At 38.0% G+C, this 14,902-nt stretch overlaps 2 protein-coding genes and 1 long non-coding RNA gene across 5 annotated transcripts in view; 1 reads left to right on the plus strand and 2 right to left on the minus strand.

Annotated features, from left to right (window-relative positions):
* Window positions 1–5,000, plus strand: part of rnf24 (ring finger protein 24) — a 32,454-nt gene extending 27,454 nt beyond the window's left edge. For all 3 annotated transcript variants that reach the window (XM_087179552.1, XM_023427127.2, XM_023427126.2), the window contains one exon: window positions 372–5,000. In XM_087179552.1, the coding sequence (XP_087035678.1) occupies window positions 372–513 (142 nt within the window). In that variant the 3' untranslated portion in view covers window positions 514–5,000. The remainder of the gene's footprint in view (window positions 1–371) is intronic.
* A 2,463-nt stretch (window positions 5,001–7,463) lies between these two features.
* On the minus strand, window positions 7,464–8,999 carry LOC111670427 (uncharacterized). The gene is made up of 3 exons (XR_002761870.2): window positions 8,886–8,999; window positions 8,605–8,658; window positions 7,464–8,524 (listed from the first exon to the last, which is right to left on the minus strand). It is a non-coding gene; the product is annotated as an uncharacterized LOC111670427 (long non-coding RNA).
* Window positions 9,000–12,378: 3,379 nt separating this feature from the next.
* On the minus strand, window positions 12,379–14,851 carry ccdc86 (coiled-coil domain containing 86). Its single transcript, XM_023427102.2, has 4 exons — window positions 14,227–14,851; window positions 13,536–13,665; window positions 13,366–13,440; window positions 12,379–12,561 (listed from the first exon to the last, which is right to left on the minus strand). The coding sequence occupies exons 1-4, from the start codon at window positions 14,733–14,735 to the stop codon at window positions 12,409–12,411; spliced, it is 867 nt and encodes a 288-aa protein (XP_023282870.1). The 5' UTR covers window positions 14,736–14,851; the 3' UTR covers window positions 12,379–12,408.
* Between the last annotated feature and the right edge of the window lie 51 nt (window positions 14,852–14,902).

Here is a 14,902-nt window from a genome sequence, read left to right on the forward strand (position 1 = left end):
TTTTCCTCCTTTTTTTTTTTTTTTTAAATGTGTGTGTGTGAAACAGATTCCTCAGTGCTCTCAACTTTGTAATAGTTGCACTGTTTCTAAATGATCACAAACATATCTTTGGCATACCTGACACACTCCATTTGCCAATACAATGTTAATAAGCAAAATTTGTCCAATAATACTCTTATTCATGATGATTCCATCTCAACCCTTACGCACAAACCCACCAAGCTTACAAGCAAGTACAAGTGTTGGTTTATCACTCAGTGTAGTCTGTGTTCTTACTGTGTAGAGAGGCTAGAATTGTGCCTTTGAATAACCGTTGAGACTTCAGTCTTCCTTGCCTTAACTCTGTCCCTGTTGCACCCTCTCTCTCCCAGGTGCCTCATTAAGTGGTTGGAGGTGAGGAAGGTGTGCCCGCTGTGCAACATGCCCGTCTTGCAGCTCGCCCAGCAGGCCGGCAGCACAGATGCCGCTGTGCCAATACAGCAGCCTCTGCCTGGCATCGAGAACCTGGTGTAGCAGACTCAACCTCTCTCTCTCTCAGTACACTACAGACACACAAACACACATCCCATCACTCATGCTCTCACCTGTACAGGTACACTTTGTTAGAGTCTGTGGACAGACCGGAGAAAGTGGAGTTACTGTGCAGATACTCACAAAAGCAGTGAATCCCAAAAGGATTTCCTGATATCAGTACTGACTGTTAATCAGCTGTTTCCATGTCTTTCTTTTCGCGGACAATGAAGAAGAGTTGATCTAGTGGAAGTTTCCTTCTCGGCCATGATGTGGTCGATGACTTTTTCACAACCAAAGCACTTTTCTGGGGACACCAGCTAAAGACCAGGATGAAAAAAAAAACCCTTAAGCCAAGAACTACAGTAGACTAAAATATAATTATTTTTTTCTTTTAACAAGCACTTTACGAGAAGTCAAACCTTAATTGCTTGTGATCGTAGTAGCAAGGTTATGTTTTATATTTTATCATTTACTATTGTTTCTGTGCACAGTTCAAAGCCACATGGGTTCATTTTTAATTAGTAAACTTTAATTTTTAAATTAAAAATATATATATATCTCAAAGGGACAACAATACTTACATCGGTAGATGTCAGGATATTTGGACAATAATTTCTGTTCAAATTGCGCACGCACGCACACACACACACACACACACACACACACACACACACACACACGAGAAAATAACCTCAAAGCAACCTCCAGACTTTATGTCTGACTAAATGTGAAAGGTTTTGAATGTGTTGAAACCCAGAATTTTACACACAAATACAAACACTAACACACTTTATATGAAGCCTATAGAATTTGTTCTCTCATCACCTGTTTGTCATTCATTCACGACAATGTTACTGTTGTTATTATACGTTTTTTATTACTCTGTCAAAACAGAAAGGTGATACAGTGAACAAATTATATTTTGAATAAACTAATTAATCGGGTAACATCCTCTACATACGAGTGCTGTTAGGCAAACCCAGGCTATATGCTGTCAACCCAGGCATTACTCATGATCTTTCTCTTTTTTTGGGAGGGGAGGGGGATAGTTCAGGACCTCTCCAACAGAAAATCTAAATTTCAAAGTAACTACTTCATCTACTGTGATTATCTAAGTAGTATCAGTGTGTATAACCTGGTGCTTTGTTTTTAAAACGGTTTTACAGAACAAACACCAGTAATGAGGCAATATGAAACAAAAATCTATAAAAAAAAAACCATAAATGTTCCAGTTTTATCTTGCTCCGTTGCTGCATTGTTTTTTGAAGCTGAGCTGTGTGAATGTTACGATGGCTTGAGACACTTCGCAAAACAAAGCAACAAAATTTCAAACTCTTATTTTGATCTGTATTTAACTAGCATCACATATCCAGCTAGAAATAATTGACAATTCATTTTAAGAAGAGATCCGAATGAACTCCTACTTAAATATGCTGCGCACACAGTTGCAGTTATCTTTGCCTCTATCCCCATAGAGTATTTCTATTTATTTTTTTTAATTTATTATAATTTCTTGGTACAGCTGCATTGAGTGAATGAGTTAGCGGATTGACACCTGCATCACAAGTACTGCCCTCAGCATGTTATCAGCATATCTTTTGGTGAAGATACACACTACTTTGTAAAACACACATACATGCACAGAGGGAGGGGCACAGGCCCCCCCTATCCCCTCTGCCCGGGCTGCCAGAGAGTCAGTGGTTGTCAGCAGGTTGTAATGAAGCAGCATTTTCATTCATACACCACACATACAGGGTAGTTCAGCTTTTTGGCTGCAGTATTCTGGTGCTTTCGCTTCTCTCTCTCTTTCTGTACGGTACGGGGTGCTTTTTGTGTTGTGCCACACATACAGTAACTCTGAGCCCTGCTTTTGTGTATGTTTTTTTTGTCCTCATCTCTTTTTAGCTGCATTTAGTAAATGTGTTGTGGGGAAACGTGCTGATGTAAAAGGGGGCTAAAAAAAAGAGCTGTGCTTCACAGTAATGGCCCTAAGATAAGTTGGAGATTATGTTTTACCTGTGATATGTATTGTCCAATGACAATCATACATCTTCTTTAAAGGCACAATCCGTGATCCAAATGTAAATGCAAATAGTAAAGAGTAGTTCCACTGTGTGTGTGTGTGTGTGTGTGTATAGAGAGTCAGTGGTTGTCAGCAGGTTGTAATGAAGCAGCATTTTCATTCATACACCACACATGAAGGGGGACTAACATGAAGAAATACCTTAGACAAATTTTAAATCTAATCTGATCTTTTCGTAGTGTGTTATGGTGCTGTAAAAGGCCTGTGTTGATGATGAAAAATCAACAACTAAACAGGTTTATATTTGGAATTCTGATAAGTGGAAAAAGACACCATACAGTACATCAAATTTAAACAGTAAAAAATTACTGATTGTGCCTTTAACAATACTATATTTCCAATTAAATTCTATTCTCTAATGCCAAACACTGTCATGGACAGAGTTGCACAGGTTCCCAATACATAGGCGGTGTGACAAGTGACAATGCATTTCACCCTCTGTGGCAGAAAAGCATTATTACTTTCACCTCTTTGTTTTGAATGTTTCATCTCTGTTGAATGTCTGCCCACAGCCCACAGTGATGACCTTTGTGGTGGGGTCAGAGCATGCAGCAAGGTGAAAATGTCAACATTTAGATGAAAGCAAAAGCAGTTCTCTGTCCCATGTGTAGCATTTCAGTCAGTACTTACATGCCCTAAAAAAAAAAAATAGAATGCGGTGCTATGCTACTACAGATGAGAAACCTTTTAGCACTTAGCAAACTAAAATGAAATCAAAGAAAGATGTTGTCCACATTAGCCTTATTTGAACAAAATCTGCCTCAATTACAAAAAAAGACCAGGACTATGTTAATTGGCATTATCACAACCTCTTCACTCTACAGTGGATCGATGATTTACTTTATGATTGAAGTACATCATCTGGCTTGTCACTGAAAAGGTTGTGGTTTTATGTTGAACAAAATATGCAACGTAAAAGCCTTCTTCAGTAGGTTGTGTGATGTCCTGTATTTGGTACCTTCTCACTTCTCAGTCTTTGGTTATGAAGAGGCAGTGGCTGTTTCTTAGAATATATCTCACTTATATCTCACTGCACATGTTACAAAGTGAGACCCAACATCCTTGGTCACGCATTATTCCCCAAAACCTCACTTAAACTAAACATTAGCAAGTATCTGCCACTGTCCCCAAAACATGACACATTTTGTATCTCAGTGCTAAATAGCAAAAGTCTTAAAGCTTTGTTCCTGCTAATTTTTTTGTCTTTGAATGTATGATTCACGAGAGAAAGAAAGGAAAATGAGATTTAATGTGAAAGCATGCTATTTTGCATAGTCAAGTTGCCACTGATATCACCATTGTTAAATGTATGTAAAGAGTAGTGTCAGTTGTAGTGTATTTATACATAAGGTGCACAAGAAATGCTCCTTCATATAAACTAAATGGCAGCTGAACACTTCTGCCATTTGGCCATCTTAAGTGTTGTGTTTGATTGTAAACACTTTTAGCCTTTCCACCTGTACTTCCCTGTTTCCCTCCTGTGTGCCGTCCTAATCCCACTTAAAACAAAGTGCCAACCCAGAATGAAGTGTTACGAATCAAAGTCCGAGCCAACAAGAAAGAAGGTCCCACGTTTTGAAAAGAAAAAGGGAAGAGTTGCCGTCAGATTATGGCCAAAAAAAGAAAGGAAACTGAGCCAGTAATAAATGGCTTCCCACCAGTGAAATCACCATTGACGTCAGTGCTGCTTCTGAATGAACTCCATTATAAATAGAGAAGACACAATCAAATGCAATGCAACAGTCAGTCAGGAACACCGCTTCACATCAAAAATTAACTGATACTCAGAGTAGAAAGTGTCTGAATGATCAGGCATCAAAAAGTCCTACATATGAAGGTCCCTGTTCCATGAATGTGAATGAAACTCTGTTTTATTAAAAAAACTAAAATAGAAAATTGGTATACTTTCCCTTTTATAGATGAGGGGTTTCACTATAATTCACATGGTTGGTTTTAACAACCAGACCATTTAGGATTCTCTAGCACTGCCTCCCTGAAGTGAACTTTCTTCTTGTTTGTACGGTGTCATATTTATTCCTCTGTAGCTCCCGTAGTGTCCTTTCAACTCACAATTAACTTCCCCCACTTTGTCCAAACAAACCCTCCCACCTCTACCAGTGTACCTGAGTACACCCTCTGCCCTCACAACCCTTTTTTGTTAACACTGATTATGTTTGTGGACTCTCACAGACATTGTTTGTAAAACTAAGAATTCTGCAGCAGAATATTTTTGGAGACAATTGCTGTACAGTATTTGTAAGCTCTATTTTTGTATATTGCTTTTTTGGAGAAAATAATATGCATTTTTCTTTTCTTGTTTTTGCTAATTTCATGTTTATTCATTTTAAGAAAATGTTGCATGTGACTGACTTGAACTGTAAATAAAATTTCCAAGTTTTTGGAAGGTTTGAGTGTTTTTCCTTTCATACATGTTCAAAATGTCTTTAACTAAAGACAATAAACTATGACTGATTACGATCCAAAGACGGTACTTAACAGCATGTTAAAGATTTCACTGTCATACTAATGAAGCTTTGGAAAGTAATCAGACCCCAAGTCTGGCTCTCTACAAAATACTGAACTAGACAATTCATTTTTGGTTTTTAACAAGCCAAACATTTCTAGAAATACAGTTTTGCTGTGTCATCATGGTTTATTGTGTGTAGAATTAACTTCCAAAAGATAAAATTTAAACCATTTTAAATTAAATATATAACACAAGCCACCTTTTCAGATTCACTTATGGAGTCATCTCAAGTAAAGTCACAAGATTAGAAAATATATTGTACTTGATTGAATCTTTACTATAACTACCTACAGTAGATATATATTTACAGTCACAGACAATATTGAAACAACAGAGTCATCTGGTGGTGATAACCTGAAGTTGAAGAGTGGTGGTTCAACCACTGTTCCTTGGCACACCAACATCCTAAGCCTGAAACAATAAACAGTTTCTCTACTCTAATTATGCTAAAGTCTAAAGGCATATTTTTCATCAGGGATCATAGATTATTGTTAGTACGCGACTGATACAACAACAACAACACTGTCAGTCTCAACATGGACAGGTATCGAAAAAACTGGTTATAAGCATGGATGTATTATAAAACATCAGATCGGACAGAAGCAGAGAAATCTTTTTTTTTTTTTTTTTATCTTTTTATCTCATGCGCTCTATCGAATTGGCAAAACTTGCCGCCAATATTACCCACAATGCAACTCAACCGCTGACATCTCTTTTGATTTGGAGACGCACCGAACTTGGGAAGTGGGTTAAAAATCTTTTATATCGTTCGTCGGACAAAATATTTGGTCACCCAGATGATTAGAAGAGTCTTGGGGGATTCTTGGAAATACCTTTAGAACAACGGTAGGTGTTTTTAAATTACCTCGCTGATCAATAACTAACTTGAGCGGCACAAGCTTATAAGCTATAGCTAATCTTATGTTAGCATGAGCACAGGTGAGGAGTGGCTACAGAGATCTGGTGACAACGTATCAGGTGTAGAATTCAGTTTCCTCAAAAAAGGTTTTACATGGTGTAAAGTGTGAAATTTACTTTGCTAAAGTGTGAATCCTCTCTTGCCTGCTGAAATGTTTTGCATGTGGTTGCCGATGCTGTTATCAGATTTTGCACAGCTATTCCTCTGGAGCCAAAAAGGCTTTATAGAAATTTTTCCACACATGCGGTGGTACTCCCCAAGACCTGTAAATTTTTGCGTGCGTATTATATGTTGGCTGTTCACTCCATGTCACATAAGAATTATTGACATATAGTATGACATACCGTACCTTTTGCAGCCGGTTTCACACCCATTCACACCATAATACCTGTGACTAACGAGCCTCACGTGACTTCCATGTGACATCAGGGAGGGAGCCTTGGTGCAAAGAAGGCGTGCAGTTACAAATATTTCAACTCAGCAGCATGTCTGTTTAAATGATGTACTTTCTGTTTACACCTTTTTTAGTGCCTTATAGTGTTTATACACCTTACGTTCTTATTCCATTTTTGTTAGACTTTTGTGCAACCAATTGAACTCCTTGTGTTAATTGAGCCAATTAACGCTTCACTGGTATTCACTTAGCCTATTAAGTTTCTTCTAGAGAGTTCAGTGAATATGTTTAGGTTGAAAGCTTGTGTGCAAAAATTAATTGGAACTACAAACCTGACCTATAAACCTGCTTAACCATATATGAAAGTACAAGAAACGCTAAAGTATGTGCTTAGTATATTCTTATAGATAGATCATGATTATTATTACAACCTCTTCAACCAGTGACATTTAGAAATCCCAACTACTACACTGACTCAAAACACATTAAAACAGACACCACCAAAAATTCACCTAAAAGCGCCTTTAAAGCAAATGTTGCATTGTTAGCTGCCCTGGCCCTGCTTCCCGTAATTCATCCAATGAAGTTACAGTATATTGTGCTAACACAGCACATAATTCTCAATAGATGTGTAATTAATTAAATTCACTACTAACTAACTGACAAATAGCACATCAGGCCACAAAGGATTTCAGCATAAGAAAAGTGACTGGTTTCTGGGACTCTACTTAAAATATAATTAAGCTTACCATAGGTTTATCCTCAGTCATTGCACACTTTTCCTCATTTGTAATACAGGTTTTTCTCTTTTGTGTCTGTTTGACGAAGCAGCCGCTTATGTACTTGCATGTACAAAGGAAATGAATAACTGACTGATGTTTTCATTTTATTTTTGTGAACCAAGAACAAGACTGTTACATTTTGAGTAACAGTCTAAGCCATTCTTTGAATGTGGGAGAGGCCACTTTGACAAATAGTCTCTGTCTCAGCAAGTCATTTTGATGTATGGTGACATACCTAGGATGCATTTAAGGTCATTGATCAATACCCTTTCTCACTGCATGATTACAAAAGAGAAAAAAACTGACATTAGAAGGAGACAAATTGTGGAAAATATGATTTTTTAACTACTTAGCTAGGAAGACACTAGCTGAGTATACAGAGGATAACGTGTTTCCACTCAGATGAAGAACCTGCATAGTGACATGGTAGTTAGGACGTGCCTTTTATTATAGATCCAAAAGTTTGAAAGACATTTTCAACGTTTGTTTCAACAGTCTGTATCATTTTATTTATCTTAATATCAAATAACAACCATTCTATCTTTAAAACATCAGGACTTGTTTCTTTAACTATTTTATTTCACATAAATTATAATACACTTTAGTTGTCATTTCAAGGAAAATTAACTGTTGTATTTTCGCCTGATTTTGAGACAACAGGTCAAAGGTTTACTAAAATACCACCCCCAAAATTGGAAACAGTGGTACAACTTTAGCTTGGTTGGTTAAAGTATGTGAAAACAGGCAATTTAACATAATTTTTAAGGGAAGAAATGCCTGGGCAGGAGGAGCCTTGAAAAGAAAACAGTCATGGACCAATAATTCCTGAGTAACTTAAAAGGGAGTTGCGATAAAAAGAAACAAACCTAATTGCTTTGAGTTTTACCAGACTTTTATTACAACATTTTACTACTTTGTAGCATCTACACTTTTTTAAACCTATCAACAGCAGTGCTTCATAATATGATTGATAATGTGATTTAAACATAAATTAGATACTATGTGAATTACAATAACTGTGTTCTGATAAAGAGAGTACAACCAAGTTACACTGTAAAGAAGAACTTGAAGAGAACAACGCTGAGGTGACAGAAAACCAGACTGCTGGTGTACGTGATCCCAGCATGTGCAGCAGCAGAGTTAGTGGCAGTGGTGTTTGACGAGTTTGTTGTTGTGGCACCAGCAGCAGTCGTCGTGGCACCAGCGGTTGTCGTGGCACCAGCGGTCGTCGTGGCACCAGCGGTCGTCGTGGCACCAACGGTTGTTGTAGGTAGTGCAGTTGTGGTTGCCTGGCCATTTGCTGATGCTATTAATCAATAAATAGAACATTAATATAAGAAAGGACTGTACCCCGCTTTCAAAAGATTTTACTCACATTTTACTCACCAATGATCAGGAGTTGTATCAGAATGATCAGAAGCATTTTTTTCTCTGTCACAACTAAAAGAAAAAAGAAAATGTTTTCTTACTGGATCAAAGAAAACAATTTCTTCATTTAACATCCAGGTTAAAGATTAACTCTATCAGAGATTTCTAAATTGTATTTCTTAAAACACAAAAAATGATGATGAAAATTCTACACTAAAATATATTAACCTGAATTGTGCAATGAAATCAGTTAAGCCATTTTCTACACAGTACTAAAATACAGAAAAGAGTGTACTCACAAAACTTCTCTGCGTTTTACTTCTGTAGACGCCTTGAGCTGTGATGTTAACGCTACTTTCTCTTGTCTCCGTCTTAAATTAGTTCAACCTCAGATTTAACTCAGCCTCTAACTTTGTCACAGCCTTTATATGCTAAATGACGGACAAGAAAAATTATTTGAAAGGGACCCATCCACATCGGTCACCTCAGTGTGACAAATAACTTTGTTTACCCATTCATTTAAGGCATGGCAGATGATGCTGCTACAACTGAAAGGACTTACAAAGCAAACAGGCTGGTGACGAGCTGAAGGAGTTGTCTCGCCGCGTGACACAAAGACAGCAGTGTGTATATGACAATTTTGAATTATTTTTGCAAAAGCTGCTTAGGCAGTACTACAACAATGAATGGGCCATGAAAAGTCAATGGAATGAGAATAAATGTGAGGAAAACTCAGGGCGCCTTTGTACGCAACCTGCTCTCCAAGTTCACCCTGCTATTTTGGATGAACACGTAAGGCTGGAACTATGTCTCCATGATGCAGTCATTTACGTAGATGTTGCATCAAGTTATGTGTTATGACCAATACCACTGTTATTGGTCAGAATATATTTCCTACAGTATTTGACAGTACCATTTCTGAACATTAATCATAAATTATTCAGTTTAATTCTAGAGATGTTCCGATACCATTTGCTCCTTCCTGATAATGATTCTGAAAGCTGAGCTTGTGTCAGCTGAGCCGACACAGAGTGCAGATCCAATACCATTGCGTAGGAGCTGTATATTACTAACCCTGTATGGATGTGATCTTATTGCTATCATTGCTGTGTTGTAGGGCTCAGCTTAAATACTGTACAAATTGCCTTTTTACTAATGGGACTTTCCAGTGTAACATTGGAAAATTGCTGACATTTTGCTAACAGTAAACGTTACAACACTTGCTGGAAGGCAGTTCTTCTTCACCACCCTAAAACAATAGCTGCCAGTGGCTGCACAGCGCAACTTATTGAGTAGGGTACTGTTTTAGAGTAGCAAAGAAGAACTGCTTCCTGGGAGAACTGCAGTTTCATGTGGGTGTGAATCTATAGTTTTTTGATAAATTATGTTGTATTGGGTGAATAACTTGTACTTTCCAATACCCGATCCAGTATTTTAGGCAGCATCTGAGGCATTTCCTATTCTAATATTGGTATAGGAACAACTGTACTTGATTCATATGCTCGTGATAATCTCAGTCAACCTCATATGTAATGGAATAACTTTGAACAACCCAAACTAATTGAATGGAATATTGAATATTGAAAGCCACTGTAAGAAGGCAACTGGTCATACCAGACCAAGTAAGGATGTTGCAACAAAACCTTTGAGCCGATTGAATTGAATCATTGTTTGTTTCATTATTTATTCTTTTTATTTTATTATTTAACTTTGTATTTGTAAGAGAAAAGTTGTGTTATTTCCTCTATGAATATTACAATTTGACTTTTATCTAATAGTCAATTTTATTCAAATGCATTGATGTGTTGCACAGAACCTAAACCATAAAAATGCATTTCTGTCCAGTGTTTGCTTTGTAAATGCTGTGAACCATAAACCAAACAGTCACTTGGTCCCATGATGAAGACTCTTAACACATTGAAAAATAAACAGTATGTTGAACATTGGACACAGTGTCCCACCCAAAACTCCCACACACTGTAGAGACTAAAAATTTAGGAACTATTGATCCATCTGCTGATTATTTTCAGGATTAACTTTAATAAACCACTTTTGATACCTTAAAATAGCTTGTTTGTCATGTTTGCATAAAAAATTACTGAAATGGTGAATTAATTATAAAAAATGTTGCTGATCCGTTTTCTAGAAAGAATTAGATCATTTATGAATCAGTTGTTTACACACACAATGCACTCAAAGTGAATGTTAAAGGACCACAAGTCTATCTTTAAACAAAAGTCAGGAGCCCATGTGACCACTAAAACTGGTGCTTTGCTTGCTGTAATCTTTCCTCCTGTCCATACTGGCCCTAAAGAATCCCTTCAAGCAGGTTCAGTGTAAGTGGTGGGGAACAAAATCCAGTAAAACTCATTTTGTGCTGCTTTCCCTCCACTGAAGCTCATTATACAATCACTGTCTGGGGAAACAAAAAGATGGAATTTGGTACTAAAAAGACTGAACATTTGGAAGATACCCAGTTGTTTTGATTATATAGATAAATTTGTATAAACGGATTAATTGTCCTGTGTAGGCCCATGAAATAAACACAACAACCTTATACTGTGCTTTCTGTGTATGCTTATGGGCTGAATTGCGTCAGCATGAAAGAAAAATGGAAAAAGTAGCTCTTCTACATTAATAATGATGGGATACATACGGGGTACAGCAGGAACTTGAGATAACCAGATGCTAAAGCTGAAAAATGCAAACATTAGAGCTTTGTGCAAATGACCATACCTGGATGACTTTTGTGTTTTTTCAGGAAGTATCACCTGGGGGTGTGTGTGATGACCATGAATGTATGAACCTGGTCTATACTACACAAAGTAGGTGAATTCTACTCTATTACACTTCTGCAGTTAAGAATTTTAAGTACACGCTTAACTGCTGCATCTTAGCATTATATTTATCAAGGTGATACTGTGCCTTATCACAATAAATATGTTTCTGAGCATACCACAAATGCCTTTAGTGATTTACCACCAACAGTAGCTTGTGTGGTCTTTTGCTGACCCCAGGTGACAGAACTTTGAATTGACTAACAATAAACTGTAGCCCAATTGATACAGGCTCTTTGAGGCAGACACGATACCGATTTGAGAACCAGAAAACTCTATTAACAAGACACATCTACCAGTATTTAATTTTAACATAAACGTGTGACGTAAAGACACCCATTTGATAAGGATTCTTTGATTTTTCAGTTGTGCTCTACAGTAAATCTACTGTGACTTTAACACTGACAGTTTTTATTATGTGTATTGTGCAATTAATGAGGTGAGATTTCAGAATAAACTGAGATGCATTAATGTATTTAAATGACACTATACCCAGGAACCCTAGACTCAATAATGGAAAAGAACTTCTTCCACTTTAACACTATGGTTGTGCTAATGGTACAAATGTCAGCACACCTTTGGTGTAGTTTTTTCAACTTGTGAGCAGCTTTCCTGGCCATCAATTAGTGTGTCAGTTTGACAAACAGTAAAAAATTAAAATTTTATTTAATATAAGTGAAACAAAGTTGGTGATATGAGATGTTTTAATGGCAAGATAACAGGGCAATAAGGAAAACAATAATAGGAAAAGAAAGGTTAACTGTGCATTGATTGACCAGAGCAGCAGCAATCACACCAATGTTACATTAATTTATTTATTTATTTTTACTATTTACTATCTTTATTTAGAAAAGTTTTCTTGGGTTAATGTGAAAATAAGTCCTCTGAGAGAAACGTGTCTGGTTGTGTTTGTTGTATTTCCGACATTCAAATATAAGACTTTTAGGCAAAGTACTGAATTGATGTATTTTTATTATCTCAGTCTTTAGGTTAAATCTTTGTCAGCATTGGTGTTTTTTTGCCCTTTGGCTTTTCCGATCTGCTTCTGTGACTTCTGCAGCAGAGCCAGTGTGTCTCTCTTCTCTATTTTTCTGAGTTGCTTCTTCTTCATCCTCTTGATCTTTGTTGTGTTCCGGATCTGTGACACAAATGAGATGGCAGAAAATAAACATGGTGCCAGATTACCAACACAAAGATTATGTATGCTGATGTTGACCAATTATCCACTGTTTTCAATTTTAATTATTTCAGTATTGTACCAATTGTAGTCTGGGCTAACTGACAGACGTTTATAGCTTTGCTTCTCACTTGGATTTGTAAAAACTGATGTGATAAAAATTAAATCATACCTGACCCAACAACTGTTATGTATGGTGTTGAACATGTATTCTGTGCTTATACTCATTTTTGACAAGAAAAAATTCTTAAAACTTAAAGCCACTTGTCGCATTATTTAAAAAGAAGCTTATTAAATTTAATTACACAAACTTTTTTTTTTTTTACTAATTAGAGGTGTGGAGGTGACTAGTAGGTGACTCTTCCCTAGTAAGAGCTTAGTGGGCATGATACAGTCCACTCAGCCCTTTAGTTACAGTATTATCTCTTCACTACTTTACAGTTGTCTATCAGCTGCCAGTGCTCTTCATAGAAGCAGAATGAGCTTGTCATGCATCAAATCACCCCTGTGAATCTTAATACATTCATGTTCATATTGTGCAGTAAAGTAAGTATCAATGAGTGGCTTCATTCATGGACATGTGTTACCGGTCCAATGTAGCCTGCTGCTATATTGCACAGTATGAACCCTGTGTAATACAGTTTAAGTCTTCATATTCTACAGAAGAGAGACAGTAGAAATTCAGAAATGCTGTGTATCTGTTATCTGGATGAATGTCTCCTACATTTGACTGAACAGCACTTGTATGAACAACAATCGACATACCACTTGCACAATCTCTGCTTTGCGTTCATTCTCTGCGCGTCGTTTCAGGTTGTCCTCCCTCCTTTTCCTCTTTTCCTAGCGAGGCAGGAAAAAACAGAATAGGTCAAAGGGTGCAAGAGCTTTCATATTACAGAGGTCAGGCAGACCTGCATCACACAGCTTTAGTTTACCTCTTTCTGTTTGGCTTGCTCCTCTTTCAGCTGCAAAGAATATTTTTTCACAAGGTCCTTCTCTCGCTTGGCCTGCATCTTCTTTTCCCAAGAGGTGCACAACGGCTTATCTCTCACCAACGCAGAGAACCTGGAAGTAAAAAATAATAATTTAGTTAATTGATCATATAAAAGACTTGTCACATATATTCACATTCCCTATGGAGAGCTGGATTTCACTGGACATAGTCAGTACAGTTTGCCAATATGACACCTGATTTTTTGTGTCAATACCAAAGTAATGTAACATTGAAATAACAAAATAACATTTAATCAATTGAGAGATTTTGGAAGTATTTTGGAAGTAGCCAACTTTGAATACATGACAGTTATTCATACTTGCTGTTAATGACCTAATGCTGTCATTACTCAAGAGAAATCCATATTTCAGCAGCAATCTTGTACATTGAATGACTAAAATGGGCTCTTCAACGCTAGCTTTTGGTCCTAAAGCTGCTTTTCAATTTCTGTATGAGGGCTGCCCATGAACACATTGAAAAGCCTTTAGCACAACATGATGCAGGGTGTAAGTGGCCCAATAACCAGGCTACTAGGCATACAAATTAATTCACAATCCTTAGGGAAAACATATTTCCATAATCCTCTGAGGTTTGTGCACTGAAATGAATCCTGGCTCCATGTTTTTCTTCACCTCTGCTTGCTGCGGTCCTTCCACACTCTTCCAGATTTCGGTTTTCCCAGCGGAATGACCGGATTTTGTGTCTCACTTGGAGCCAGACGAGGCTTCTTCTCTGGTACGGTCTCTGGACTCGCGGGGGCCGTTTCTGTCGGTGCAGGCCTGGACAGATGATCGTCTCCGCTGCCGGTAACGTCGGCTCTGCCTGCTGGGTCTGACACGACGCACGGTTCCGTTTCAGCGGGCATGCTGGACTTCTCCTCGGGTTTCCGCTCTGGCTCCTCCGTGTTTTTCTCTTCCACCGCCGGCAGCTCCTGTAGCACAGATCTCCTGGTCCTCCTGCTGGGAGTCCTCACCGTAGCTTCAGAGCCTAGCAGTGCAGCAGGAGTGCGGACTGTGCGCCCGCTGCGTGTCCGTCTGGTCTCCGGCGGCGGATCCACGACCTCCTCCTCCTCCTCCTCCTCCGTGTGTCCCACTTCAGAAGTGGTCTTTTCTTCTGGAATAGCTCTCTGCCTCCTCGACATGTTTTTTTTTAATGAAGTTCACTACACCACATTACTCTGATAAACTTCTGAACCCACGTGTGAACACCGCCTGCGATGTGTACGTTGCTCTGTTTCCGAGTCAATACCCGGATAGTAAACAACGTGGGGAGCCCAGTACCGCCCCCTGCCGGTCTGGAGTCGGTACT

This window comes from Seriola lalandi, unplaced genomic scaffold (genome assembly GCF_002814215.2).
Source record: "Seriola lalandi dorsalis isolate HSWRI2012SDOR001 ecotype SW California unplaced genomic scaffold, Sedor1 jcf7180002054851, whole genome shotgun sequence".
Classification (NCBI taxonomy): domain Eukaryota; kingdom Metazoa; phylum Chordata; class Actinopteri; order Carangiformes; family Carangidae; genus Seriola; species Seriola lalandi.

Excerpts from the sequence above, each read along its gene's own strand:
- ccdc86 (XM_023427102.2), bottom strand. The coding sequence starts at position 14,735 with ATGTCGAGGAGGCAGAGAGCTATTCCAGAAGAAAAGACCACTTCTGAA. Across the intron at positions 13,666-14,226 it reads AAGGACCGCAGCAAGCAGAG|GTTCTCTGCGTTGGTGAGAG; the intron begins GTGAAGAAAAAC and ends TTTTACTTCCAG. Across the intron at positions 13,441-13,535 it reads AGCAAGCCAAACAGAAAGAG|GAAAAGAGGAAAAGGAGGGA; the intron begins GTAAACTAAAGC and ends CTGCCTCGCTAG.